Here is a 27,226-nt window from a genome sequence, read left to right as displayed (position 1 = left end):
ATGGATTATATAACAATTCCAAGGAAATAGACAGAAAGATTTATGACATGTATAGTTAACCTCGTTTTTGTTTGTCATATCCAGGCGACCAGGCTTACACCTGGTGATTGAAGATTTAGATTAAGTGGACACTGGACAGGAAGGCAAGGAAGCCAATCTTCGCGTCCATTTTCAGGCATGCCTTTAAGTGTCCTGCCAAAGACACAGCTGCATGCTCTTGAGCGGGGTCGAGCATCCTTTCGATTGCCGTTCCAGCGGTCTCACCACTCGGCTATGTAGCGGACATTGGTTAACCTGGTGAGCCCCAATAACTGGCCTATTGATTAAATCATTATAGCTTACCTTAGAAATCTGCTGAAGAAAAGTTAGCCAGATACAACAAACTATTCCATCTTAAAATCTGTGTGAATAATTTTCACAACTCTGTTGAATAATGTGATAAAAAATTGCTCAAATCAAAAGATTTCTGATGGAAATTTATTCGATTGCTTTCAGCTCTGCTGGGGCAGAATTTTCGACAATGAATGTTATATGCGTGGTGAAGAAAAAACTGCTAAACCGTTAATATTGTATCTAATCTTTTGATGATCTAATTGATTGGGATTTCCTAAGTTTGTGGAATCCTAAAGATTCGAGTAAGAAAAAAACACTCAGTTGACAGATGGCGATGCCAGACTTAGACATTCAACTGCAGCTTCACACAAAAGCAATAAGCTGTCTGTATGAAAATTTGCTTATAAATACTACATTACTACAGTATGGATTATTAAGGTAAATAAAATTATTACTTTGTATCAAAGGTCTACTATACTATAGCACCCAGCCTATGTTTTCGCACAAGTTTGTAAGAAATTAAAATCAATCTACTGGTAGTTAAGATATGCTAGCATTATGAATTATTTTTATTCATTTAAGGTTACTTGTTGCTTATGAGGTGGAGAAGCTTACAAGTAGCCTATTTTGCTATGCTGTTTTGGCTTACTTTTGAAATCATTGTGTTGGCTAAGTTTTAGTTCCCCTAGTACATGCTTTTGAAAATGGAAAGAAGTAAAGTTGTTTTTGTGTTGCTATATTTACTACAAGATGGTGAGTTGTAATTTTCAAACAAGCCACTCTATGTATGGCAGGACTTAGCTTTTCATAAGTCAAAAGACGTTTGACTATACTATTTACTATGTTAGTATTGCAAGATAATGAATACTGCCTTTGCTGTGCTTTTTCTTGAGCAAACTACATGCTGTTCCTGCATTGTTGGTAGATAATTGCAAGGTCTTAATTTGAAAAATTATTGTTGTCACTTGCAAAGTTTAAGCATGAAGAGAGCTATAGTTACTTTTTTAGTGAACTATTCCCAGATAGCAAAATCCATCATTTTTACATTGATGCAACATTTGAAGACATTAAATTAATGTAAAATAATGGATTTTGTTGTCTGGGTTTATTTCATTGAGTTTTATAGTTTGTGACTGTTTCTTGCATGAGTGACTTTGGTTTTGTTAATCTATGTATTTATTGCTTGTTTTGTTTAAGGATTTTCACAAGCCAGTTTGAAAGATGCTATACTTCCATCAATCATGCCAAAAAATGGTGTAGGTCATGAAAAAAGTAAATGGGATATACCGCGACATGCACCAAACTTTGTAAGTTCCAAAATGGTTGTATAATGTTTTGTGCATTAATATAGTTCCATCTTGATTATCCCAGCACAAAGTGTTATCTTGTTAACGTGTTAATAATTTATATGTAACTAAGTACCGATTACTACCTTATTCATGTAAATAAATGAAGACTGACTAAAGTTTCCCTATCACATTTTGTAATCATTGCTTTAAATCAGCGGTGACAAACCTGCGGGCCACATGCGGCCGTCAAAGAATTTTGTGCGGCCCGCAAAACAATTTGACAATCTCTCATGCATTAAAGTCAAAAGGCATCTCAAAGCTGTTTTATGCCTTTACTGGTACCCATACACCTTTCCTTTGCTATTTTCTTGCCCTAAACACTAACTTTCAGAGCTTAAAGTTAGAAAATAGGAAAGCTATTCTAAGGTAAAGTTGTGAAAACACTATTCACCAACTTCACCTTGTATTTTTGGTCGATTCCAATCTATGATGTCACGATTAAAAAGTTGTGTGGCTCGATAACCAGAGCTGGATTTCAGCTCTATCAAAAAGTTATATATGCTTTGCCCTGTTCAGAGTAGCGTTAAGATGGTGTTTGCAATTTGTATCATTCATTTGATCCGTTATTGTGCAACCTTGAGGTAGCTTGAGTGTTCTAGCGCTACACCCTGACGTTTACTCTCCGATATTTTATTGAGCCTCCTTATGATGTCACAATTAGTTTTTCCTGCATTTTTCCGCTTTTATTACTGATTGTTTCCCACTGCTTAGCACCACTCTCAGTATGCCTTGCCTTATTCAGAGTAGCCTTGTATGTCTGAGCAGTCGTGGCACCAACTGGAAAGAGTAGGAATAAGAACAGTCTTATTCAGCGACCTATTGGTCAAGATCCCCACAGAAGTAGGCTACACCGTGAAAGTTCACGGTACACGACAACTGGGCGAGATAAACTGGGCGATACCCACTTGGGCGAGACCAGGTGGGCGACGAGACCAGGTGGGCGACGAGACCAGGTGGGCGACGAGACTAGGTGGGCGACGAGACTAGGTGGGCGACGAGACCAGGTGGGCGACGAGACCAGGTGGGCGACGAGACCAGGTGGGCGACGAGACCAGGTGGGTTACGAGACCAGGTGGGTGATGAGACAAGTGGGCGACGAGTCAAGTGGGCGACGAGCCAACTGGGCGACGGCCAAAGTGGGCGACCGTAGCGAAAGTTTAGTGGTGGTGACATATATAATTTATCTAGTTGCTTTGCGGCGTCACGGTTTATCGTGAAGCTTAAGAAAAACCTCTCAGAAAAGAGACAAACGAATGGCCAAAGAGTGGTTAAAGTGATCGAAGCTTGTCAGTCGTTATGAAGTCATATTTTCTTTAAAAAACGTAATGCAATGTTCAAATGAATGCAGAGGGCTTAAGTAAAAAGTTCGGCAGTAACAAATAGCGCTTGCTGTTTGATGTTAATTTGCATTGTGACATCATCTTGAGACATTATTTTGCAACACACAATCCAGTCTTTGAATATTATAAACACTTGCGGTAGGTCACTAGGTCAGCCAGTGCTGAAATCTTAACTTTTAAGTAGTAAGTAGCTGGTTTGGTAGGTACATGCATTAGACATTTGAATTTTTGTCGTGATTTTCAAGCGAAACAGAAGTTTTTTGTTACCGGTAGTTGTTCAAGTGTGTCATTCTTCAAAATAAATGTAAAAACTTACATACGAATCATCAACTACGCTGTTTTTTTTTCGGTCATTTATCGGTCATTGACCAATTTTTTAGCAAAATGTCAAAAAAAATATTGTCAATTCGATCAAAATGTCCGAAATAATATATAGTCAATTCGGCCGAGTGTTGCAAGGTTGAGTTTCGCTGATGAACGTTGAAGAAACGTTTGTCTGTTCTAACTTTTCTCAGATAAAACACGACAACGTTTCTCAGCGAAACTTAATGTTGTAGCTAGTCAGAAAGTGCAAATTTTGGTTTGTATCAGCTACTTGAAAGGAAATATTTTCATCAGAAAAAATGGCCGAAATAAATAAAAAATGTCCGAATTTTTACAAGTCATTTCGGACAAATGACTGGAAAGTCTCAGCGAAAAAAAAAACAGCAACAACTCTCTGCGGCGTTTTCCTCTCTAACTCTGTAATTACAATTACTCTTTCAGCTAAAGCCCGATCTTTTCGTTTTGCAGATCTGCTTGACATGTTGACTTAACAAAGCAGATCACCAAATGATTTTTCAAAAGTTGTTTACATTCATCATTGCAATATTTTACATGGATACAACGTCTTTGTTTGCAGTACAACGTTTAGCACATAAGATTATGGTCTGGGATTGCAGACACTTGTCTTTGTTTTGATCTCATGCATTTGTCCCACCTTTACTTCATTTCGCCCATTGCGGACAATCATTCGATTGGTGACCTATATATATGTAGGCGACGACATTCTGGACAAGCGTGCTCACAAATTGAAATGACCTGAATACTTGGTATAAAACATGCAAGGCAAGTTGCAGTTGTCATCACAACCGAAAGCGTCTTTCTGAATGGTTTCTCTTAAGTTTCACGATAAACCGTGACGCCGCAAAGCAACTAGATAAATTATATATGTCACCACCACTAAACTTTCGCTACGGTCGCCCACCTGGTCTCGCCCAAGTGGGTATCACCCAGTTTGTCTCGCCCAATTGTCGTGTACCGGAAAGTTCAGTGCCGTCAAAGTCTTGAACCTTTGAACAAAGTCTTTGAGCTATGTACAGTGTCGAACATTTTACGACTTGGCTTTGGCTTCTTATAAAACTTTCAATGCTGGACGGCTAAGTGTTGTTAGCCGACGAGTTTTACCAGTCCATCCTGGTTGCGCCAGGGACTTAACTTGGCAATTGAGACACGAAGTCGCCAAAGGTCGTATGGTTTTGAATACGATGAATGTCTTGAAAAATTGTGGAACTTGTATTTTTTTGTGTTATTGTTTCATTAAAATACGAATATTTGCATTGAACAACGTTATGTCTTCTATAGACTGTGATACTTACGTCAGCAGCGTTTTAAACACGTAGGCTACATCAAGTGTGTTGTTTCAAAGTCTTTTAAGGGCATATTTCTAAATCTCTTCTACCGCACCTAGCGCATTTGGAAAGTGAAAAACTAACGCTCCGGAAGCTAATCTTCTGGAAATCTATGAACTACCAAAAGTGCCAATGACATTAACTCATGTGTAACTGACCAAGTGGCCCGCAACCGCAAAAAGGTTTGTCACCCCTGCTTTAAATGGTAATATTATCACGCCTTGTATTGTGTTAAGTTTTATATATAACATTTATTCTTGGATTGTTATATATATATTTTGATTGATATTTATTTTTTATGCATCAAATATGAGAGGTGTGGCCTGAAATGACAATACAGTATGTCTATGTATGACATAGACTGTGCATATAAACAGTTAAACCCTATTCATCCAAAGTTGCAAATCTAGTAATTTGTATATCAACAATGTGTACTTGTGTAGTGTACTGGCACTTTACATATTATATATATAAAAAACTCGTAAATATGTATGCTGTGTAAAATCTGTTTAAACTGAACAGTTTGAAAGCCAGTAGTAGATGTTTTGTCTGAAACTTTAACATCATTACCCAAATTAGGCTAGATTTTGTCCTCCCTAATGGAAATGGTCGATTTTTTCCTTGTTGCATTGTCCACTCCTTTTCTCCATCTCATAGCTGTCAATCCGACCTTATCTGCCTCGTTCTTCACCTGTTCTTTTCATGTGCTGTTTGAACGTTCTGTTCTCTTTCCAATTCCATGCACTTAAAAGATTATCTGAGTTATTTTTGAAGAAAACTACCTCTTTTCTCCCTCCTTTTTGTTAGCAATTTGTGACATGTACTTAGGCAACTAGTCAGTTTTATGAATACTCTACCAGTGGACCTACTTTAACATTGTGAGATGGGACTGGAGATTTCTTACATTTGTTAAAGATTGGTTGTTTTAAAGGTTCAAACTTGGCTTAGTTTTTTAAAAGCATGAAAAACCGTAGAAGAAAACTTTGTTTTATTTTCAGCCCATTGGAAACAATCCAAATGCTGTTGCACAGATGTTTTCCTGTATTTGTGAAGATGGTGAAAATGATGATGGCGTTTCATCTAAAATACTTGAACATTGTGATAATGGTAGATGCAACACCTCGGTTGCATGTTTTTCCCATGTTAAAAATGACAACTTGTAAGTTTTCTTGTTTAGTTTACTTCATCATTTAACATAGCAACATCCCCATTTCCCAATCCATTATGTAGTGACTTATTAGGGTGATTAGGTTAAATAGTTATGTGATAATTAAATATTTATCTTGTAATTGTACACCATACATCATACGCGCCGACGTACGGGGGGCCGGGGGGCGGCGCCCCCCCATAAAAATGTGGTTGAGGGGCAACAAAAATGGCTTTTGCAAGTGGTGTTTCAAAATAAAATGCTTTGGGAAAGAGATTTTTAAACGGACTTAAAGAATGCCGAAAGAGAAAAACAGCCTACGTTGCTCTTGCCCGCAAAACAGCAGCTGATCGTATGGCTTTCTCTGAAACATGAATTACTACTGAGATGAGCACGGCACTCACGCTCACAGTCACACACTGTTATCTTCCTGCGCGTGAGGAGCAACTTCAAAGTCAAAACGCGTAGTGGCGAAAAAGCGAGTGTGACGTTGAATGTTTATTCTCATTTCACGAGTTATCCAAACGTCTGTTAGATTTTTTGTAACTACAAACATGAAATCGATTTTTGCAAACTTTATCAAGTTGAAACTCCGACACAACGAACAATTACGTGAATCTGTTTTTTTTTCGCTGAGACTTTTCGGTCATTTGTCCGAAATGACTTGAAAAAATTCGGTCATTTTTAGTCATTTTTGGTCATATATAGTCAATTGACTACATGTTTTTTCGGACATTTTGCTAAAAAATAGGTCAATGTCCGATAAATGACCGAAAAAAAAAAAACCAGACGTGAATACAGCTTAAAGAAAAAATGCATTTTTCAAAACTGTCATCCGTGTTTTGCTTCAATAAGCACTGTTTTGATGTAGCCTATAGCAGGGATTCATAGTATAGCGATCGCCAACTCGGTTGAATATCCGACAGCCGGAGTGTAAAAGTGTTGCCAGATAGTTTTTATATTTTTAGAAAAATATTATTTTGGCATTTTTAAAGTAGTAGTTGCCCATATCACGTCATGAAATTACATCTCAAAGCGGCGTAATTACGTAACATCATCTCAACATTTTATCGAATAATGAATCAACAAATTCGATCTTCTCAGGTGGTTTGGTAAAGTTCAGTGGAACAAATATCCATTAATCAATATGTGGTATGCGTAGTCAAATCCTATATCAAGAATAAGTCCATATGATTTTTTTAGGTTTTCATCAGCTCCGCCGATCAGAAAAAATAAGGTTGAGGCGCAACAAGGCGCAACAATTTTACTAATTAGTTGATTGAGAATTCGTGGTCACATTGCTTTATTGTAAGAGATTAGATTCGTTTTCAATTTATTCTTATAAGACATTTACGTATTAACATTACCATACATCAGAGCAATATTTCCTTACATCAAGGCAAACCTAGTAACGCAACACAGATAGCGAAAAGCGATTATAATTATCATTAGGCCTATGAGAAACCACACAAAAATGTGACAGAAATAGTACATTTTCGAATAGTTGAGGATTCGAGTCTATTCTAGAATAATCATAACGAATCCAGAATTATATTTTCGCCAAAGAAAATGAAGCAGTGTTTTTGGCTTTCCAAACCTTTTCTTATCCATTCCAGTGACAAGATTTTGTTTTGCTCCTGTTGATACAATAAAGGTATTCAAACATAAAACAAAGCAACAGTAGATTGATTTATCGTCTGCAAACGTTGAAATAATTAAAAAAACGGTTTGCTACGAGGGCGTCATGCAAGAAAAATGCTGATTAATTTTGGTGTTAGTGAACCAAACGATTATCGTTGATTAGACAGATTAATATATTAATTAGCAAGAAACGTATGTTGGCTAAAGTTCTCTACTTTTCTTGCAAAGTCAAACAGTTTAGCATTATAAAGTTCCCTGACGTTGCTGTGAAGCGACAAATTGTGAAAAATCGCTGCAAATCCGTTAGAATCTTAGAATGACGTTCAGTCAAGCACCGAAATCGTCGATTTTAACAACATTCTTTTTGTCAGATCGTAACTATGTACGCCGGTTATGCAGCCTACGAAAGCGTGTAGCATAACGTCAAACTGCTTATTTTCGCAACACTGAAATATCGGTATTGGCCTAAAATGTGATATCGGACATCGGTATTGGCGAAAATATTGGTATCGGTGGATCTCTATTATACGGAAGCTTGTTAAAATACAATGATTTATGTTTAAATTACTGTATTTTAATATTGGTAATATGCTGAGGCAGTTGGTTACTGTCCTGAACATGGGTCTGCTACTATTCGGCGAGTCCGATTCGGCGAGTCCGATTCGACTAGTCCGATTCGGCGAGTTCCCTATTCGGCGAGAGCCCTTTTCGGCGAGTGCCCTATTCGGCGAGTTTTTGATATTTTTGAAAGGAAATTATCGGGTACCGTAGCGTAATTATAATTGCCGTTTTTACATCGTTTTAACGTCGCTAAACGTTGAAATCGTGCAGAAAGGAATAAAAATAAAATGTTTGAACTATTAAATTAAAATTCGTCATGTCAGTTCAGTTGTTTTTATTTCTGACCATCATATGAAAAACAATACACGTCAACATAGCAAAGGTAGAAGCGACAAAACGCGAACGTTAAAACGTGCTTGAATTCGTCATGTCAGTTCAGTTGTTTTTATTTCTGATCATGATATCAAAAACAATACGTCAACATAGCAAAGGTGTAGAAAAAGGTAGAAGCGACAAAACGCGAACGTTAAAACGTGCTTGTGACCGAAGTAAGTTATTGAGTTGAAAGAAATTTGGCACGGTTGCAACACTTTCAGAAAAATTTAAGATATGAAGGAAAAATAAAACAAAGAAAATGTTACAAAAAAAAATAAAATAGATCATGTTTATGTCTATAAGTTAGTACTTTTGAATAGTTAAAATGATTAGTTTGGACCAACAAATGTGTGGCCTACAGCTTGGATTGAAAGGAAATTATCGGGTACCGTAGCCTAGTTATCCCGACCAGCAAAAAATTGTTCCAAGAACACAGTTCATTTTTACATTGTAGTAACAGAATGAAAAGGCTAAACAAATGTGTGGCGTCGATTCAATGTCATCAGATGTTGAATGCACCCAAAAACAACATAATTTGCTGCGTTGACGCAGCGTGCGTTTAACTTAATGCGCTTGCAAACAGCCTCCTGTCGCTTTCGAAAGTCGAAACCTCTGCAGAGAATTGTCGCGGCAGTGAATCGGTTGCTGTGAAAATGAACTTGAAGTCTCGGCCCGAGGTTACCACTAACCAACGTAACAAGGGCTGGTACAAACCGCACTGCCCACAGTCGCACACGCGGCATAATCAACACAACAACGGACTCGCGCAAACTGCATGGCGCACACACGTCCGTTGCCATAGAAACCCGATCAAAGGCGGGGAATATGCGCATCTTTTGTTTCATCTGCAACACGAAAACGGGCGTATCACAGCGAATTGAAACTTGAAAGCTGGTCAGCGATAAGTTGCGATATTGTAGTGAAAAGGGAGCAATGTCAAGTCGAAAACTTAATCAAACGTCTCTCTAACTATTTTTCAAGGGCTGTTTACGGATGTCAGCAACTTTTAAATTTATTAAAGGTGACGTGCTGTTGAATTGATGTAAACATGAATGATTTTGCTTTCAACAGGTATATTTTCAAGCATATGATCAAGTTAGTATTTTCATTTCATTTACAGTATACCTTTTAGTAAACCTTTTCGTCTCTTGTTTCATGCTAATAAATCTAGTTCGTTGCTAAACTTTATGTTGCGCTTAGCTTAAAGAGTCGCAGTCCATCAACCGCTAGCCAACGCAGACGCATAGCATGTGTTTTGGTCGAGCTTTGTTTATAATAATTAACGGTAGGTCGAACGTAGCGATAACTCCGAGTGTGGCAATAAAAGCAATCCTAGTGTGACGACATAATTACGTCATCCATCTGCGTGACATTTCGCTGAATTTACGTTGCTGCTGATGAAACACGCTTTCGCCCCCACGGCCAAAAAAATAGTTAGACGCCTATGATTTTAACTATTCAAAAGTACTAACTTATAGACATAAACATTATTTTTTTTGTAACATTTTCTTTGTTTTATTTTTCCTTCATATCTTAAATTTTTTTGAAGGTGATGCAACCTTGCTAAATTTCTTTCAACTCAATAACTTACTTCGGTCACAAGCACGTTTTAACGTTCGCGTTTTGTCGCTTCTACCTTTTTCTACACCTTTGCTATGTTGACGTGAATTGTCGCTTCTACCTTTGCTATGTTGACGTGTATTGTTTTTCATATGATGGTCAGAAATAAAAACAACTGAACTGACATGACGAATTTTAATTTAATAGTTCAAACATGTTATTTTTATTCCTTTCTGCACGATTTCAACGTTTAGCGACGTTAAAACGATGTAAAAACGGCAATTGCAATTAGGCTACGGTACCCGATAATTTCCTTTTAAAAATTTCAAAAACTTGCCGAATAGGGCACTTGCCGAAAGGGCTCTCGCCGAATAGGGAACTCGCCGAATCGGACTCGCCGAAACGGGCCATTCCGCCTGAACATTATCATGTACTTTCCAGCTTTTGGAAGTAAAAAAGAAACAGTAAAATTATTTGATATATTGTAACAGTTTCTATTGGCTACACTCGATTTGTGATAGTGATGGTGCTTTTACTGTTTTTGGTTAAGCGTAAAATAAATTTCAGAAAAAATAACTTTTTGACAAAACTTCAAAATTTTTTGAATGTCAAGTTCTACATTCTTTCATAATAATCCATTTTATTAACTTTTGGGAAAATTTGTTAATTTATAACATCACGAGAAGCATTTTAGTTTTTTCTCGTTGTTTTAACTATGACACACAACTCAAAAATTAAGCTTTTAAAAGTCAATGAATACTGCGTTAGTCTATATATGTCTAGTTTGTAGCTGCTACGAATACTGCAGTATTCTATAATTTAATTATCACATCCAGGTTTTTCAAAATATTAAACTAAGTTTTGTCTAACGTTTCCTCATGTTTTTTTTTTAAACGTAAGAAAACATACCGGAAATCCGGAATTAGAGTTACTTTATTGTTGTTTTCTAAATGGATCAACAGATGTTCAAGATTCAAGTCAAACAAGCCACGAGCATGCTATGATATGATTAGTAACGTCAACAAAAAATCTTGGCGTTGCATGAAATATTTGCACAAGCAAGATAAAGTAGAATTGCGTCAAGCAGTCTCACAGTGAGATGTCTTAGGTCGGTCAGCCGCGGTCAGTTGTCCTGCATTAGGCCGCTGTGTCAGAATGTCATTTACCCATACAATAAAAGCACACATCTGATTGTTCTCAACTAAGCCAGAAGCAAATAAATTGGCGAATTACAACAAATTGCACTCTACACAATTTCTTGATCCTAGTCTGAGGTAAAAAAAAGACTACTCTTGTGAGCAGTGATATGCTAATCCAACATTGATGTTGTATGACAATGTATTTGTAGGAAAAAAGTTAGTAAAGGATGCATGCTTCACAGTCACGAGCATATGTTTATGTGCAAAGTTATAACAAGTGAAATAGTTTGCTGTGAATCAAACATGTGCAACCAGGATCTGCTTCCAACTTCACCAACTGCAGGTGTGTATTTTTAATTTGTTTTCCTTTCAATTATCAACAATTAACGGCGTCTAATATTGGTTTGTTTATACCAAATGCTTTGTTCAGTAGACTGTTTTGAATGCTATTAATTAAGTCTAAAGATTGGATCATTTGGGTAATTTTCTTTCAATATTGTTCAAGAAAAACCAACACTTTGTGTAATACAATATAGAAAAAGTAAAGATATATATTCGACGATTGATGAAGAGAAGAGGTCCTATAAAAATTGCAAAAATTGCTTTTATCCGACAAAATATACTTCCAAAATCAACTTTCTATTTGTTGCATTGTGAGTGTCTGTTTTATGCATGGCTTATGAAGATAGAAGTGAAAGTCCAACATAAAACATTTCATAATGTAGAATTGCAGACAGTCTGACATTTAAAAACTATTTTTCAGTAGATTTCTTTGAAATTTGTTACATATGTGTACAGGAGATCTCAGTATTTTTTCTCTGGTTTATTAGTTGCCAAGTTTCATGAAACAAATTGTCTTCAATCAACAGATATTGATTTAGAAACTCGAACATTTATCATATATATATATAGTTTATCTAACCTATTTCGCTAAATTCATTTCCATGAGTAATAAGATTTGAATTTTGACTTGTAAGAACCCATGATCTAGTCAATTTCTATCAATTATAAGTATGGATATCTTGAATGTATAATTTTCTTGCAATTTTCCTCACTAAATGGGTGCACAAAACAAATGTTTTTAAGAATTATTTAACAATACGATAGCGTACGTTTTGGGTCTAATGTCTAGTAGCAATTTTATTGTTTACTACTTTCTTATATTGCTCTATCATGCTGCAGTTACCCATATTTTAGTATTCTCATACTTAAGCAATGGTCATTTTGTTTAGATTTTACAAAATTTTTCACACTTTTACACCATTATTATATAGTATGATCCGATGTTATTATTATTGTTATATCTCTATATCTCATATATCTCATTAAACTTACATACTATATATAAACTATAATAAACTATATCTCATTAAACTTATATACTACATATAAACTATAATAAACTATATCTCATTAAACTTATATACTATATATAAACTATAATAAACTATAATTCATTAAACTTAGGTAGTTCAAAATACGAAAGTCTTATCCGGAATAAGTTATCTGCTGTAATGCGAGACAGAAATGCAAATATCGGAATGGCTAAATGCTTCAAATATTATAAATTAAAAGTTAAAATTTCCTCTTCATTGTGTACGGTTGTATGCAACATTGCAACACCTGTTTCATACTGTGTTACTTTCTCAACAGATATCTCAGAAAATGAGACCAACACTCCAACAACGCTCATTATCATTGTCATCTGTTTGTTACTGGGGTTCATTCTTCTGTGCTTCATTGTATTGTATCTGGTGCGACGAAGACATATGCATCGTATGCAGGTTGATTGCTTTGTTTAATTATTATAACATGTATATTTTCACATTTCGATTTTCTAAATTTTGTGTATTACGTTGAAAGACCTTAACATATTTGAATAGGTTTAACAAAATCTGATCAATCTTGATGTTGAATTTCCAGTTTCATTTGACATACTTTACAGTAGACTAGGAAGTCGTCTTTTTGTATTTTTACCCTTTCTCCAAATATTGTCTTTTTTTATTTTTGCCCTTTCTCCAAATACGGTTGTAGGCCTATAGTTTATCATGTTAGAACTGTTTGTTCTTTTAATTCTCTGTTTAACAGCACTAACATACTGCGCACTTCTCACTTACTTCTATTTAAACATTTGCAGGTGTATATATTTGCAATGATATTTCATATCTACATGTAAGCTACTTGCAGTGGTTTCCTGATAAAAACTGAGAATTTCAATCAGTTTGTATTTTCAGTGTGGCCCCTCAGTTAGCAGTGTGGCACCTCAGTTCAAATTTCCAACTGGCCATCGTGTTAAAAATGCAGTCTGCCCTTGCTGTAAACATGCAATGTTTCACATTTGCCATATTGTGTTCTTTTGTATGCTGACTAAATAGTAATTGAGACTATTTTTGAACCAGGAGCTTGAAAAGGAACGAGAAGCAGGGAAACTGGAAGGGGGGCTACGAACCACCAACATTGGTGATAGTACATTGGCTGTGAGTTTTAAGTTTTGAAATAAAGTTCACTGTGATGGTAAGAAAATGAAACCCTTAAGAAAACTTTTATTGTCATTTCAGGATTGGATGAACTCCGCAACATCTGGGAGTGGATCCGGACTCCCATTCTTGGTTCAGAGAACCATGGCAAGACAGATCACCCTCGTCAACTGCATAGGTATCCCTATATTATTATTGCGATGTCATTGTCATGAATTCCATAGCCGGTCATAATTATACATTATCATATGATTTCTGCTCGTGAAAACTGAAAAATTTCTCAAGTTCTAACATGTGTAGTTTAGCCAATAGCCAGGAACCAATGACAAGTAACCACTCTTTGTTTTACCTTTATTAATTATGTCTGTATGTTATTATTATAGCATTGCCCAAACGTATTACGGTGTTGCCCAATCTTCTTCTACAGAACTATTTCACAAACATGACTCTTGATGTAAAAAACATAGATAAAGTGAAAATAATTCAAATTCTAAATAGTTCGCATTAACAACTATGAAACTAATAGCAAAGAAACAAATGGTTTGTGGGCATTTTTCCTTGCGAGAAGATTACTAGAAAATGTCGTTTTGCACTTTTTTTTTGTAATAACAGTCTTACCCCCCGATGTTTGAAGTGGAACAGAAAGACAGGGAAGCCAATAGTTTGCGTCTACCATCAAGATGCCTGTGCTCTGCCAAGTCAGCTTTTTGCTCTCGGACCAGTCGAACTTGCGTCTTTCCAAATTTCCTGCAGGCGTTGTTTCATCGAGGATTAAAGTTACTACGAAATCTATTTTTAGGCAAGGGACGCTATGGTGAAGTGTGGAAAGGCACGTGGCAAGGTGAACCTGTTGCCGTCAAGATATTTTCCTCCAGAGACGAGCAATCTTGGGCGCGAGAAACAGAAATCTACAACACTGTATTGTTACGCCACAACAGCATACTTGGCTACATCGCTTCAGATATGACTTCACGAAACTCTGAAACACAGGTTTGGTGACATAGACATCTTGCTAACGGTATATTTTTACGTGATGCTGGTCGCTGACCTAATAAAAGTATTGTCTTGTGCAGTGGTGCTGTACAAATAACCCAACGAACAAGTTTAATTAAATCTAGCAATACCCGCTCTATGGTGATAGACTTTAGTTGCAGGGCAGGGTGGCAGGTACAAAAGGCAAAGGGTACACCAGGGTACAGGGTACAAAACTAAAAAAAGGCCAAATGTTATGTTTTAGCAAAATACTGCATAAAAATATAAAACAAAACGAAGCAAAGGTATAATTGTATTGCATTTTCGATGTTAATGTCGGTTACCTAATTGCATCCAGACGTCAGTGAAAAGATGTTTTGTGCCTTTTTCGATCACCATCTGAATAATTATGTAAGTTTACACTGAGGTAGCCTCATCGCAAATGCGTCTGAGGAGTTCCTATGTGATTATGACGTATGCATGAAGTAATTCCGGGCAAGCTTTATGAAACATCAATTGATTGCTCCCAATTTGACGGAAATAAAAGTAATATATAAATGAAAAAGTATCAATTACAGTCCAGTTCCAAATTAAACCAAAAAGACCAATCTGATTTCTATTGTGGATATCTCTTCGGTATTGCACGTAGCTGAAAGTTTTCAAAAAAATCTTTCGTTTACGTTGATTCTTTCTCTTCAGATGTAAAAGAAACTTAAAAAGCAGCATAGTTTGCATGCAGCATTGACAGCAAACTGCAGACTTAAAAGAAACCAGACCTTATATATAGCCTAGCATGGCACAAACGACATTTTCAAATTCGCTTTCTTTGAAATTGGACTGCAGATGCATCCTGTTGATCACCGTGTTGCTTGTTGTGCAACTGCAACATCACAGCACGTTAGATTACCATTACTCTTATAGATCGCAAGTGGTTCTGGTTGCACTGTGGTGCCTTTAGGTCTGCGTTCTCCATGCAGACTTCATGGCTATGAGCTGGGTCGGTTATCAAGTCGTTTCTTTGAATGCAAAAATCAAACGTTTTCACGTTGCTTCAACGTCCATCCAGTTTGATGTCACACAGTAGAAAGTCTGCCACACATTTCAAATGTTTTCAAACGGCGGTTTAGAACGCTATGAATCCACGGATGGGTATACTGTATAATAGGGTGTTTCAAAATTTCACCACTTTTAAATTTCAAAACGAGTACCTTTTTTTCTGATGGAGTTTTGGCCGCTGATTACGAATCTGGCATTATTTTTTCATTATGACGTCATCTTGAGGGTGCCCCACGCGATTTTTCGCGTTTTTTCAATATCTCGAAAACTACTTGGGCTAGACGTATGGAATTTGTATCAAATGATGCAGAATATACAATTTCCTATCTCTACTTAAGAGTGTTTAAAGTCGTATCTGCTTCAGAAAAAAAGTTATTTGAGAAAAACACTTTTTTATTGTTTTTACATCCATTCCATATCTATAATCTTCGAGCTATATGACAATACATTGTGACGTCAATTCGGTAATTGGTAATAACAATGGTAATTGTTTGTAAATCAACGATGATAATTGTTTGTTGACAATACGGGTCTTAAGGGATAAAAACAATTTCCAATTTGAATTTAGTTGGTCAGTTTTAAATGCAGTATAAGCAGGGATATGGCATGGTTGAGATCTGTTGAGGTTAAGTCTCTGATAGTCTCGAAAAAGTTACTTGGAAATACATTACCAACGTGTAGAGAAGTTATAGAGCACTATCATTATATTCAGCAGCTTTTAATGGATACAGACACTAAATTTTTGAAGAAAACTCCAGGATTCAATGATATCAAAGATGTAGTTATGAATGACATAGTTCAACTGTGGAGAAGAGCCAGCTTGCCTGCTATCGAGTTGAGAAGTATCCATACAAAACTGAAGCAACTTATTCACAAGTTTGCTGTGGCAAGAAAACGTGCCAAGAAATTGAAACTTATTTCAATCAGCGATGGCTGGCTCGACCAGCTCTTTGATATAACCAAGTGCCGGTGTGAAATACCAGATATATTTCAAATGTATAAAGGTTAGCTGATTTGTAGTTGCAGTTTCGACCACAGAGTTCCAGAAAAAGAAATTATGTTTCTGAAAGATCAAAGATCCGTTAGAAGAATGATTTTATCTTCATCCAAAGATGCACTGTTTAAGTGTTTAATATACACAAGCTGCAGAGTGTAATCAAGCTCAATCGACGCACCACGGCGGAAGATGATATTGAGAAAACCACATCCAGTAAATTAAGAGCTACAATAAACGGAGGCCTATCCAATTCTAAAGTTTTGTTCAATTCGTTGAGACCGCGCCAGCTCGATTTAAATATAAATTCTAATGAGAGCAATGATGATGTTTTGGAAGCAGAGACGAGTGATAATGTTAGGGACACGTCAACCTATTTCGACCTGGATTACCAACCTGCTCCCAAGCATCTTGCAGGAGGAAAAGCTTACCTTAAAAAACGTTTATTTTCGATCAGTACCAGTGACTGTGTTAAAGCAGACCGTCATTTAGTGTCGATTCGCCAACAATCCGATCTGCAGCGATCAACTGTTGGAGAAAAAAATATTTCTGCTTCGCCAACAACTGTACTTCGAAAGCGCGAGCAGTGTCGACTTGAAGCTTTAAATCAATGTGAGTAAGAGCTGAAACATGCTAAAGCAATTCAATTATGCTATGATGGAATAATCATAAACAAAATGGACAGGTACATCTTTTTGGGACAATTTGTGGATACAGGAGTCAAATGTGAAAAAGTTATAGCTGTGAAAACTTTTTTGGAAGGAATTTCGGTAACTTCTCAGACCATTTTTAACTGTGTTACCGAGCAAATTTGTGAGGATACTTTAAGTAAAATATATTCAGTTATGTCAGATACTACTGCATTAAACACAGGGAAAAAATCTGGTATAAATAAGCGCCTGGCCGATTTCTTCATGGAACGGCATGGTCGAGGCATCCACACATTGGAATGCTTATTTCATGTTAATGAAATATATTTCACTCATGTCATCTAAAAAATCGAAAATCACAATTGTAATTGTCATATAGCTCGAAGATTATCGATATGGATATAAAAACAATAAAAAAGTGTTTTTCTCAAATTACTTTTTTTCTGAAGCAGATACGACTTTAACCTCTCGTAAGTATAGATAGGAAATCGTATATTCTGCATCATTTGATACAAATTCCATACGTCTAGCCCAAGTAGTTTTCGAGATATTGAAAAAACGCGAAAAATCGCGTGGGGCACCCTCAAGATGACGTCATAATGAAAAAATAATGCCAGATTCGTAATCAGCGGCCAAAACTCCATCAGAAAAAAAGGTACTCGTTTTGAAATTTAAAAGTGGTGAAATTTTGAAACACCCTACTGTATAAGTGTATAACTGTTATACGGTACTTCTATAGCAATTAGTTTTTTTTTTCAAAGATATTTGGTGTTTCTTCACTTTTCATGCCATGGCTTATTTGTCCTGGAAAAATATTTCCGATGTTTTAAGTTATAAAAATGTTCGTATAACTCCATCGGTTTCCAAAATAACTTTCACTTCTTCTCAAATAGAGTTTGTTGAAATGCCAATCAAGTTCACATGCCTGCTCACTCGTTGGTTGTTTAAATTGGTTTTGTAGTTTGATATTATTTCAATCAACCGTAGCTTCAAGTATGTCGGCTGTCGGGTCTAGCTGAAGTCAATTGTACCAAATTTAGTCGATTCTACTTGTTCTTTCTATTACAAAAACAATCTTTTGAAGTTCTTAGTTTTTTAGTAATTATAATATATATTCTTCTTTTTTTACAATAATAATTTGAGTGACGAGCATGCTCTTGCCCGTTGACCTATTCCGTTATATCGTTCTTACAGCTGTGGCTTGTGTGTTACTATCATCGACTTGGTTCCTTGTACGAGTTCTTGCAATGCCGAGAGTTGGACAAACACCTCATGTTGAAATTGTGCTTGACCGCGGCCACGGGTATCGCCCATCTGCACACCGATATTTCTGGAGTCTGCGTAAGTGTGTCTTTACCAATAACGTTATTGAACATTGCTGAGACATCGAATTCTAGCTAAGCAACCACAGTGACTTATTAGCTGACATAAAAAATTAAGTGAATACAGAAGAAATCAAAGGAAACATTATAACTAAAGGCCTGCTCTTTAAACCCACGCTCAGTCGTTCATTCGGCCATTGAAAGAGGTTGACGACTGAAGTTTATTTCTGTTTCAGAAGTGTTATTACTAACAAAGGTCGTTGAAAATGAACTGTTTTGTTTTGGCATGTTATTTGTTACCTTGATCAGTATAACAAAGTACGATAATTTATGATAATTTAACAATATATTAGTTTTAATAATGACGTTGATATTCAGCGTGGACTTTTTTGATTTCTTGATTCAGGGTAAAGCAGCTATAGCTCACAGAGACATCAAAAGCAAGAATATATTGGTCAAGGATGATCTAACGTGCTGTATCGCCGACCTTGGTGAGTCTTGTACTTGTCAACTTAACTGCATGTACAATTGTACATCAATGATACAAACACGAAGCGTTTTAATCTTGAACGTGCTTCTATCAGTAAAAAGTAATTTCATTGTCTTTGTTTTGCCAAGATATCAAACATACGATGTTAAGATTATTATTATGAGGTCTGCTTTGTGAAGGCGCCTGTTTTATATATTAACTATGTTTTCATGATCAAACTGAGTAGTCGTCGTCGTCTGAGCTTCTGGGGCCGAGGGTCTATCCTTTTACCACCCCAGATTCACGATGTTCCCGGACTACACTGGAAGGCTGCTAGAGAGCAGCCAGTCTTTAGTTTCATCGTCTATGACGCGCAGACCTTCCACTCCGTTAGGTGGCTTGAAGATGGTACAGTCATTGATGATGTGGTCTGCGGTCTGTTCCTCGGCACCACATTCACAGGAGGAGGAAGAAGCCATTCCCCATTGGTGCATGGTTGAGCGGAAAAGCCCGACGCCCGTACGGAGACGGTTGAGGCGCACCCATGCCTGTCTCTGTAGTGTCAGGCCGATGGGGCGTGTGTCGGCGTCGGGGATGAATGAATGGAGTCTGGTGGTGCTTGACCTCCATTCAGAATTCCATTTATGGTCCGCCCGAGTAGCCGCAGAGATGTCTTGTTCATCAGCTTCGTTGATCAGAAGCCGAGCGGCTGGCACGAATGGGTGTCTTGATTTCAGTCGGCGGGGGTGCCCGTTTGGGAAGGCAGAGATCTTGTGGTGGAGAAGATGGTTAGGCTCCAGTGCCCGTCGACCGAGGGACAGAGTGGCTTCTTCGCGACGAAGCTCAGCAGGTTGAATGCCAACGAGAATGGGAAGATTGTCCAATGGTGTGGGACGCAGGCATTCGGTCACTGTGCGCAGGGCGCTGTTTAAGGCAGTGTCGATGATGTGGCAGTGAGCACTGCGGCACCACACACGTGCAAAGTACTTTGCAGAAGAGTAGACAAGGGCTAAGGCTGCTATTCGCAAAGTGTCAGCCCTCGCCCCCCAGCTAGAGCCTGCCAGGCGCTTCAGTAGTGCAGCGCGGAATGTCAGTTTCTTGCGCAGTGACACCAAATGGTGGCGGTATGTGAGCGATCTGTCTAGTGTCACCCCAAGATACTTTGGCTCGAGGCAGAAGGACAGAGGTTTTCCGTTGTTGTGAACATGTAGCTCACGATCAGCTTCCCGATTGTGTAGGTGGAAAGCTGCCGCCACAGTTTTGGTTTCGCTGAGTTTCAGTCGCCAGTTCTGGAGATGAGCTGAGATGGTTTGCATGTCCTGGCTCAAGGTGTCTTCTAGATTTTCCCACGACTTTGTGAGTGGAGAATTGCCAGATCGTCCGCATAAGCGTATTTTGCGGAGACCATGGTTGGCAGGTCGTGGGTGTAGATGTTGAAAAGAAGTGGAGCCAGGACCGATCCCTGTGGGACGCCGTTTTTCAGGCGTCTCAGTCTGCTTCGCCGTGGATTGCCGGTGGTGAGGATGAAGCTTCGATTCCTGACAAGTTTCATAATCATATGGACCATATGGAAATCATAAACGTCGTTTCAGGATAATATTCTGGTCTTCATCAGTAATTTTCTGGAGCAAGAACTACTGTTTTTTCAAAAATGGCTTTTCTTGCGTTTTATGGTTATTTTAATTTTTTTTGTTAGCAAAATGTTTTAACCATAAACAAAACAGGCATAGCTCAGCAGCAATACTACATTTAACATTGTAACACAAAAAAATATAATAAAGCGAACGTTTTCGGACCACACAATACACATATATATACTGTATAGTATTTTTCAAACCTATAAAAGAAAAAGTAAATTTTACATTGCACGAGAAAATACTAGAGAAACACAGTATAGCATCCAAAATATTGTTTAAACTAAACATTGACGCCTATCATGCTCACACAAAATGACTACCAACGCGTCAAGTAGAGAATTAAGTTCAGAGAAGTATTCAGGTAGATTGCGCAAGATGGACTAAAGCACAAAACGAGATAGTTGCACAAAGCAAAAGTGTCAGTGAGTGAAACACAGACGTGACAATTCAATCTAAGACGGTTAAGAGATCGGATGCTTCGCCGGCAAAAAATATTTTACACCACAGTCCATTTCCAACCTGCAGTTTAACGTCCACGCCATTTTGACGTGGTTCGAATGAGTTCAATCCGAATGACGCGATCCATACGCCACTATGCCCGAATGACGCGAGACAATATTGGCTTGACCTGGGTGACGTCAGCCTTGGTTATTTCTTCTATATTGTTGAGGTTACACTCATCAGTGGTATCGCTTACAGTGCTAGTATTGCAAAATACATGTTTTATACACACAACAATGAAAACTATTAATACTACAAATAGTGCTCAATGCTAAGCAAAAAAGCAGAGCAGAGCAAATTAAATCAAATGTATATAGTTATTACTATACTATCTGAACCCTTAACAGCCTGTTTCACCTAAATAAGGATCATCAGAAGGTCCTTATTCAAATAGAAATAGAATAGAATGAATAAGGACCTTCTGATGATCCTAATTTGGGTGAAACAGGCTGTTAAGGGTTCAGATAGTAATAACTATTAACTATATTTGATTTGTTTTATACATACAGTATGCCTGCTCATGTTTTGTTCAAATTTCAAATGAAAACCGCATTTCTGTTTTTACTTGTCACAAGATTTCGTTCCTGTTCTTTTGTCAATTCTTTTTTTCTTTTGTCTGTTCTTTTGTGTTATACATTGAGTAGCGGTAAAGTAAAGGTCCCATACTCAGTTACTGAGCTTTGAGAAATGAGAAGATAAGGTTCCCATCATACTAGGCCATACTGCGTAGCGGTAAACGAGATTGATTGCGGGAAACCGGACTAACACTTAAAGTACGAGTGTCAGTAGCCTGCTGGACTGTTTTATTCATTATTTAGATTTTATCACAGACAAGTGTCCACATCTAGGTGAGAAATCAAAACTGAATTATTGGCACGTCTAATTTCTATTTTGTAACTTGGTTGCCTGACTTGTGGCATCTTTTTGCCGATATATATATGAAGTATTGAGTAAAGAAGTGTTTACCAAATCAGATTTTAAAACAGAATAAACAGATTAATGTATGAAGTTTCAGATCGAAAGGTTGAATTTTTGAAGCAATATCTCTGAACAGCGCAGCTTCAACAGTGGAAACAACAAGAAACAACTAAGACTCGCGTCATTCGGGTTAAAGTCATTACGGATTCGCGTCATTCTGGTATGGCGGTATACAGATTACGTCATTCTGATTTGGGTCATCCAACTCGTTGTAACAGAGTGAGATTTAGTGGTCATTCTTACTAAACTGAGCGATTACAAATACAGGTCTCGCTGTCACTCACAATCCTGTCGAAGGAGAGTTGACAGTTCCCAAGAACAACAGCCGAGTTGGAACGAAGAGATACATGCCTCCCGAGGTATATAATGTATTTATTTTATTAATACGTCAATAAATTACCTCTTTTTTAATTTAAAAATGCTAAATTTTGCTTATTTTTTACCTTGATTCTTGTTTAAAAGTTCTTTTTTTTAGATCAACTGCCTTTGAACTTGCTATGCAAATATTTATGTGAGATAATAAAGATGGCAATGTATTATGCATATTAACCGATTTAAAGTGAGAGGTTGATTCCTAAACACAACCGATGAACGTTACCTGTCCACTGATTAACGTTTGTAGAATCGCAACTAGCTTTATACGTTTTTTTTTACATTGCTTGAACGTTTGCATGCGCCGAATTAATATAAACAGCGCACATTTTACTAGCTAGGTGGATAAAGTCCAGGGATAAAAAAAAACAAAACAATTAAAGGTATTAGTGTTTTGCTTCGAAACCACTTTTTATGAATAAGCCGTTTTTCTCGTTATGTTATCTCGTTTTTCTGTGCTGAATGAGTGGATATTTCTAGTATTAAGTTTGGGGAAAATTAAATGGAAGCATATGCTGCCAAAATGTGGAACATTTACACAAACGTGTTTCAAACGCGTTTACTGTTCAACTGGCACGAAAATTGGTTGTGTCATTTTTCGACTGTCGCGACTAAAAAAAATTCGAAGTTGTTTTGGTTTTGTTTTCATGTTCCAAATGGAAGTGAGCTGTGACCATATTTTTGATTCTTCTGATTCAAAGGTTCTAGAGGAGACTTTGAACACCCGGAGCTTCGGATGCTTCAAACAAGCCGACGTGTATTCTTTTGCGCTTGTTCTTTGGGAAGTCGCCCGTAGGTGTCGTTGTGGAGGTAACATTATTTGGTTTTGAGATTTTACAATGATTTTAAGACAAACGTTTTTACGCGTTGTCAAATATAAATTTTAAAGCTGATTTTCATGTAAATCATTGAAAATACAGCTCGTGTGTTTTCTATTTGTGATCAGTAAAATCTGTGCTCTTTACGTTAATTCAACGTCAGCTGACGTTGTAATGTTCTATTTTTGCTTTTCATTTCGTCCTCTTTAATCATAGCTGTGATGATATGCAGCAATATTCGTTGTTAACCAGAGCATGAGCAACACCATCAACGCTACAGCAACCGTGCTTGAAGCAGAGCGTGAATGTGCAACATCAATTAAGTCATTGAGCTTGAATAGTCCGAAAAATCTGTTTAATTCAAAACCGGTTCTTGTTCAAATAGAAATAAATAAGAAAGTATTTGACATATTTATATTCTGTTTGAATACGAATCTCCTGAAGACCTTCCCAAAGGTAAAACAACATGGAGGAATAATACATTCCTCGTATTACTCATGGACACATAGAAACGAATCTTCCGAAACAGTTTCATGGCGAAAATAATGTTTCCACGAACTGTACGCAGAGAAAACCTTTATATATATGAAACTTAGTTCTTTTTTCGCTTATATTTACATTATTTACAAGATTTTACATATTCATGTAAAATATACAAATGAAGTCAAAAGTTGTTTAATTATTATTATCCTTATCCATGTTTCACCAGGCTTTGTGGATGATTATAACCCTCCTTATTATGACGTGGTTAACTTTGACCCATCCTTTGATGAGATGCGTAAGGTGGTCAGTGTGGACGGGTATAGACCTGACCTGCCGGACAGGTGGACCACTGATCCTGTAAGTACTGAAACAGAGTTGCCACCACTAACAATAATTATTATTGTTGATCGTCCAGTTTATTCCAGTCTATTTAGATAGGTCTATCTATAACTTCAGGTGTCCAATGTTTTGTTTTGTGCATTTCGCTTTTCACCCCTTGTCACTTGTGGGAATGTTTTAAATGTCAGGATTATTGTTATTATTTAGACGTTGTCAATAATGGCCAAGATTATGGAGGAAACATGGTGCAAGAATCCCTCCTCCAGACTGCCCATTCTCCGAGTCAAGAAGACGATAATGAAAGCGTCAGAGCAGGTACACCAAATATCTTGCACTGCGCCACTTGGTCAGCGCGTTATTGACGTTGTTACGTCGAACGTGCGACGATACAACGTCATTCGTCAGCTGTGTAATTGGAAAATTTATTGGCCATTTATTGCTTGAGTTGAATGAGAATGTTGATAAGTTAGCGAAAGCGAATGGAGTGAGGTGGTATGGGCAATTGGGCATGTTTTGAGAAGGGTTGAAGATGATGTTTTGAGAGGAGCGCTGGAGTTACAAGTGGAGGGTAATAGAAAACGAGGAAGACCCAAGAAAACGTGGAAAAGGCAAGTTGAGGAGGAAAGCAGCAAGGTGGGCTTGACAAGAGAGGACGCGTCAGACAGATCGATGTAGAGGCAGGGTGTGAAGGCAATTGCAGCACTTGGAGGTGAATCCGGCCACCCTCGGTAACGGGGACATCACCGGATTAAAACTGGACTACTACTACTACTTATTAACTATTTTCGGGTTTTGCAAAAGTCCTGTTATCCTGTATTAAGGTTGTTGTGATCAGTTTAAACTTTATAGAACCCTGTCGTTCAGAAACTAATTCGAGAACGTTTATGAAACTATTGTAATTTCTGCGTAATCACCAACTGAAGAATCTTCACTGAAGCTTGAAAACATTATTGAAAATACCGTTCTTTCAACTATTTATGTGTGTTTGTCGGATGTAACGCTAAGTTACTTTTTTTTAGTAATAATGCGTTATGTTTAGTGTACGATTTGCTGCACTGAAGGACCTTCAGGCCGAAACAGTGGCGTCCTGTCTGCAGTTATTTGTTTTTGAAATATTTTTTCTCTCAGCTCGCTCCTGAGAAGCTCGAGGTGAACAATCTAAGCGATGACAAAGACCCTTTGATATCTCTCCCGGAAAAGAAGATGTCTGACAGCTCTGATGCTGACAGCTTTGCGTAACTGCTTAAACACGTGTCGTTTACACTTCACTCTTATTTGGGAGGAGGCGGTCGGTGTGTATGTAGCAAGTGCAAACGAGCCTGATCTGTAACGGTTGTTTTAGTTACAGCGAACAGAGCACCTGTGCTCTAATCCATCCTTGTTTTAGCGGAAACCAATCATACGAAATCACGTGATTTGAATGAATTGCTTAATAATCAAAGTTGCATCGCACGAAATGACTCAGCAAATTAATCCCTTTTTTCTCACAGAAACAATGTTGTGTCGTTTCACTATTCATTGCCTTGTTTCCTTGCAGTGGCGGCTTGTTCTAATAGGTTGTAAAACTGCAGCCTACCCACGTGAAATTGGTAAATGTAATGTAAAATATTTTTGCAGCCTCTGTATGAAAAACAGCCACGTCCGCCACTGTTTCCCTGAATTCATATCGTACCATCTTCGCAATCTCGAACCAATGTACTGTTTTTTATTTCTTCATTGTGCTACTTCGTTGCTTCAAAACAAATCGTCTTTTATTCGATCACAGCAGCAGTATTTTTGCGTACTTAGTCGTTGACTTTATTGACTTTTGTGTTGTTTTGTAGTTTTAACTTCAATTGTGAATTTCCCGTATTTTGTCCATTTGTATTGCCAAATTGAAGCAGTTTTTACCAAGTGCCTTCTCAGCCAACAGATTTGCTCTTTTTATTAGATTGATTCAATGTCTGCAGAAGTTTTAAAAGAGCTTATTTACGGACTGTGCTTTTATTTGTTTTTAGATTTTAAAGTATATTAATCATAAACATTTTTACGTTAAAACAATCTAATTTTGAATTTTTGCATCTAAATTAGCTGTACTGTAATTGTTTTCGCACGCATACTTGCCATATTTCACATTTAGTAGTGTTACACATTAATACGTACAATCGTACATACTACATAACATACTTGCCATATTGTAGTACACCTGAACTGTCACCGTCTCACCATTTGATATCTTGCCACCTTTTTGTTACCTATTGTTGTTCATTGTTATTTGCCATCTCCGCTTGCAGGAGATTATTGCTCATCAACATTAGTTATCTGTTTCCTGAGTCGCGATTTTGAGCTAGCTCGCCCAGTATTGCCAGGTGCTATTGTTAGGTGCTTGAAATGTTCTTTACTGCGTGTGTACAAGTCAACCGCAATTACATCAACGACCCACTGCGGTGCAAATGGTGGGAAAAATTACATTCAAGTTTCCAAGCAGTGTTTATAAGTTTTATTCTTGAAACGTTCAGCAAATAGTTTTAAATCGTTGATAATGTCTTCTCTGTTTTATATCCCGAAATGTGTTTTGTTTAAAATTATACAAGAAGCAGACGTATTTTGAAATTCTACTGTGTTGCTGTTCTGTTACCCACAGGTTATGAAGTGACCTCTTGGAGAATTGCAAATTTGTTTACTGATTACAACGACGCAATTTCAACTTTAGATATCTTCGCAACCTAGCCAGCAAGTCATTTTACATTTACTAAACGTTTGCGGATCTTGAATTAATGTAAAAAAGACTAGTTTGCTTGCTTGGAAACATCAAGGCTACTGTATAACTGTTTGGGCGTTTTGCTTATTGAAGAAAAACTCTTATCACGTGTCTGTTTACCACGAGTTTCTCACTCTTTGATCACATCTAAAATAATTAGTAGAGACCTTCATGACATTTCTTCAGCTAACCCTTCTAACCGCTGCGGACTCTTCTCAGTAAAATTTCGAAATATAAAAGTTTTTCTGCCCCCGCCTTGTTTGTAACAGGCAACACTAAATAAACAAAGGTTATGTAATTTTG

General features: G+C 37.3%; 1 protein-coding gene across 2 annotated transcripts; it reads left to right on the top strand.

The window, feature by feature from the left end:
• Positions 1–949: 949 nt before the first annotated feature.
• LOC145768724 (activin receptor type-1-like) lies at positions 950–26,764 on the top strand. 2 transcript variants are annotated; one of them, XM_082580306.1, is made up of 15 exons: positions 950–1,086; positions 1,531–1,640; positions 5,691–5,851; positions 11,325–11,458; positions 12,769–12,899; positions 13,515–13,592; positions 13,674–13,770; positions 14,392–14,582; positions 18,459–18,605; positions 18,993–19,077; positions 22,439–22,530; positions 23,245–23,353; positions 24,071–24,201; positions 24,391–24,498; positions 25,312–26,764. In XM_082580306.1, the coding sequence occupies exons 1-15, from the start codon at positions 1,026–1,028 to the stop codon at positions 25,420–25,422; spliced, it is 1,746 nt and encodes a 581-aa protein (XP_082436432.1). In that variant the 5' UTR covers positions 950–1,025; the 3' UTR covers positions 25,423–26,764. The 2 variants fall into 2 exon arrangements, with proteins under 2 accessions (XP_082436432.1, XP_082436440.1); XM_082580314.1 differs by lacking the exon at positions 24,391–24,498.
• Positions 26,765–27,226: the final 462 nt, after the last annotated feature.

The sequence above is a fragment of the Aplidium turbinatum genome, chromosome 1, assembly GCF_918807975.1.
Source record: "Aplidium turbinatum chromosome 1, kaAplTurb1.1, whole genome shotgun sequence".
In the NCBI taxonomy this organism is placed as follows: Eukaryota; Metazoa; Chordata; class Ascidiacea; order Aplousobranchia; family Polyclinidae; genus Aplidium; species Aplidium turbinatum.
This window is presented reverse-complemented; position numbering and strand designations above follow the sequence as displayed.

What these genes read in the sequence shown, in the direction of transcription:
- LOC145768724 (XM_082580306.1), top strand. Translation starts at nt 1,026, where the DNA reads ATGCTTTTGAAAATGGAAAGAAGTAAAGTTGTTTTTGTGTTGCTATAT. An exon ending in GTGCTGTATCGCCGACCTTG is followed by an intron (nt 19,078 to 22,438) that starts GTGAGTCTTGTA and finishes TTACAAATACAG; the next exon opens with GTCTCGCTGTCACTCACAAT. An exon ending in TAATGAAAGCGTCAGAGCAG is followed by an intron (nt 24,499 to 25,311) that starts GTACACCAAATA and finishes TTTTTCTCTCAG; the next exon opens with CTCGCTCCTGAGAAGCTCGA.